The sequence below is a fragment of the Tupaia chinensis genome, unplaced genomic scaffold (assembly GCF_000334495.1).
Source record: "Tupaia chinensis unplaced genomic scaffold, TupChi_1.0 Scaffold000091_1, whole genome shotgun sequence".
Taxonomy (NCBI): Eukaryota; Metazoa; Chordata; class Mammalia; order Scandentia; family Tupaiidae; genus Tupaia; species Tupaia belangeri.
The window spans coordinates 302319-305837 of NW_006159553.1; the positions used below are offsets into that span (position 1 = coordinate 302319).

At 52.4% G+C, this 3519-nt stretch overlaps 1 protein-coding gene across 1 annotated transcript in view; it reads left to right on the forward strand.

Annotated features, from left to right (window-relative positions):
• Positions 1-3519, forward strand: part of LOC102489573 (protein Wnt-5a) — a 19598-nt gene that overhangs the window by 15328 nt on the left and 751 nt on the right. The window contains exon 5 of the mRNA XM_014585778.2: positions 1502-1586. Coding sequence (XP_014441264.1) covers positions 1502-1586 — 85 coding nt within the window. The remainder of the gene's footprint in view (positions 1-1501; positions 1587-3519) is intronic.

Genomic DNA, 3519 nt, shown 5'->3' on the forward strand with positions numbered 1-3519 from the left:
TATGATCCTGACTCTGCATGTCTCTGTCTCCCCCTCTCTTTCTCTTTTTGTCTCTGCCTCCCCTGCTAGCTTTTCCAGTCTTTCCTCTTTTCTTTCCAGGTTTCTCCTTTTCCCTTCTTCCAGGTCTCTCTTCCCTCTCCTGAACCTGTCCTCCATTTCTTTCTCTCAGAAGTCCCACCTTCACATGGGCCCCTCCGGAGAAGAGTGATACCCCAGGACAGCTTCCTGGGGGTGCATCATCCTCCCTTGGGGACCTCCCCCCAAAACCAAGGCACCCCTACTGCTCCCCCAAGGAGACCTCTCCCTGTGTTTTCTACTGGTCCCCAGGCCACTGGCCGTGGAATCCTGAAACACAAATGTTCTTAACAGTCTCTCTCTCTCCTCCCTGGAATCTGAGGCTGATGGCTTTCAATTCCGAAGAGGGAGTTGTTTGTCCCAGACGGTGCCCAGCTGAGAAAGCCCTCACCCAGCTGTAGGCCTTCTCTTTCCCCCTTTTTCTTCCTGCCCTTCTAAATGTTGCAAGATAGTAGGCCTGAGGGCTTGAGGTCCCCCCCCAAAGGGCTTTTCTAGGAAAACACAGCATTTTTAGCAGTGTGGAATTAGCAGGTCTGGCCATCGGGCCAATGGCAGGGTGGCTCTGGAGGGGAGGGTGGGAGCAGAGGTCTCCAGGAAGGACTGCTGCAGCCCTGAGTCTCCCTCCAGGCTCTTTCCTTTTCCTGATGGGGAAGTGAAAAGTTATTCCTCAATAGTTAAAAAGACCCTTTTTTCCCCCTGTGGTTAAGCACATGGCACTTTATGGCTGCTTTAAAATGAAGGGGTGAAAATTTTTCTTAACTTTGGCAGCATTGAAAACCAGAGCCATTATGTTTTCACAGAATCCAAGGTAGATGCCAGGAACTTTCTGGTCAGAGATTTCACTCTTCTGTGTTTTGGGGTGAGGAAAAGGGAAGCGAATCATAGAGTAAACCCTAGAGGCCTGGAAGGAACCTTCGGACCAGCTGGACCCACTCTCTCATTTTAAAGATAGGGAAACTGAGGCTAGAGAGCCCCTTCACAGCCAGGGGCAAAATTCAATGGGTTGAAACAATCTTTGTAGGTACGTTTTTATCCACGCGTGCATCGCAGGTGAGGGCTCAAGAGCTAGCAGCTTTCAAATGAGCGCGATCTCGATGCAAGCCAGTTCTGCCCGTTCTTTCTGCGTTTTCGAGCCTCGGTTTGCACATTGCCCCTTCGGTTAAATGGCCACGATGATCACTGTCTCTTGGGATTGTGGTGAGGACTGGATGAAATCATACGGTAGGCAGAACCGTACGAACCTGCCAGTCCTTGCCTATTTTTAACCTCTGAACCAGCTGTTTCATTTGGCCCATCTAAGGTCTCCGCTGCCTGTCGGCCAGTAGTAAGTGTTTGAGAAATGATAACTTAATTACTAGACATTCTCTAGCAAAGGCTGTGGAGGCAAAGACTGCAGACCCTTCCCGCTAACTTATCTTCCTCTCAGATTTGATGGTAACCCTTTGGGGGTGTCTGACTCTGCAGAACTTGGCCTGTGCTAGCCTGAGGGGTCGCACCATCGCCCCCCCAGAGTGTGTGACTTTTTCTTCCTTTCTCAGGCTTCCCACTGAGGGCTGGGATGCCTGTGGTGTAGACGGTCTAGACCGACCCTCTCTCCTCACTGTGACAAACCCAGGACCTTGCGCTGAGGGTGTTAGACATTTTCTTTCTGGAAGCTTCTAAGACCTTACTCCCACCTTTGTCTGGGTTAGGGTCAGGGTTAGGGTCAGGATTAGTGATGTGCGTGCCATGTGCCCAGCACCTCAGACTGGGAATGCCTCCAGCAGAGATGTGGCTGACTCCCCTGGTTCCCGGCCAGGGGTGCCCCCCTATGGGGTGCTCTCATCCACCTTTGGCACCTCCTTAAACTCAAGAAATCATCAGGAGCCTAGCAAGCAAGACAGGGTCAAGGGATTTCTAAGTAGCAAGAAGGGATTTGGGAGAATTCGAGAAGTGCCTTTAATGTTCCAATTGAATATCTGGTGTTTTGTTTTGTTTTGTTTTTAAATAGTGAGATTTCGGGAAGGGGATAGATTTTCTGACTGGAGCAGTGAACTGAATTTGGGTCCTGGTGTTGGGCAAGGTTACAAAAGAGACAGTTTTTCTCTAGGATGGTGGGGGCAGAGAGGTGGGCAGGTGGGCATGGTGCCAGGGAATTCTTTTAGAATGTCCTTGAGACAAGAGCTTTTCATTTTTCTCAAAGGGGAACAAAAGTAAAAAGCAAGTGCAAAATCCTTCCTCAGACTAGCTGAGTGCCTGAGACTCTCCAAGACAAGATGGTGGACTTTGGCCCCCTTTTACAAGAATGCTCCTTCTGAGTCCTGGAGAAAGAAAGTAGCAGTTCTGTGTGGAAATGGCCTTCTAACTCCCCTGGGTCTCCGGGCTCCTAGCAGGCCCTCTCCAGCTCGCCCTCACCACTCAGACCCTGAAAAGTCTGGCATAAGGAGCTGTGGGCAGGAGGGACTATAAATAGGAAACCACCACCTCCCAGACTGCCGGGCATGGTGCTGTGGGGCCAGACCCAGGGGCACTGCTACTGGGAGGCCCGAGGTGACTGGGCAAGGGCCCAGACACCATGCCCTCATCACCCTGGACAAAGACCAGCTTTCCTGAGTGTGCCCTGAGTGCCAAGGACTTTCCCTGCCTCCCCGACTCTGTCCTCTCCAGGGCTAGGGGAGTGGAACTGTCACCATCCCTTTCATAGACTGAGGCTGGAGGCTTAGAACAGTGTAGCCAGGGGCTACATTTAGGGGCAGAGGTCAGGAACCAGCAGAGGCAGGAACAGAATCCATGCAGGCCTGGCTCCAAGGTCAATGCTCTTGGCCGCAGGGGGAAGAGGGGAAATAGGGAAGCAGGAGCGAGGAGTCCCTGAGTTCCAGGCCGGGGTCCACCACCATCTAGCTGTGTGACTGACTGTGCAGGCCACCTGCCTTCTCTGGATCCCTGTGCTGTCATGGAATCCAGCCCATGTTGTGTTGCTGGATGATTACATGAGATGGAGGAGTCAGGGCTCTTAGAGCTGAGCCTGGCACAGCAGGAACAGCAGTGAGGAAAGGCATGAGCCCTGATCCTACCGGGGCCAGACCTCTTCCCAGCTCCCTACGTACCAGCTGGGTCCCATGGGCGAGTCGCTAAGCTTGGGCTCAGAGTCCAGCCACCTGGGTCTGAACCCTGGCACCTCTGCTTCCCAGTGGCTGGGCGCGTCATTCATCTGTCTGGACCTCACGTTGATAGCGCTTCCTTCATGGGCTGGCCATGTGGGTGAATTAGGTAACGCAGGTAAGAAATTGCCAACAGTCTCTGGGATGAGTGTTCAGTGTTTCATCCCTGAAAGAAAGAAGCCACCGTGACAAGTTCTTTTCCTGTCCTCAAATACTGAGTGGTGGTGGATGGCCTGATGTCACGATGAGGGGCTGAGAACACACTCATGTGTAGAGCTGTGACAGAAGGCAGCGCTAGACTTCT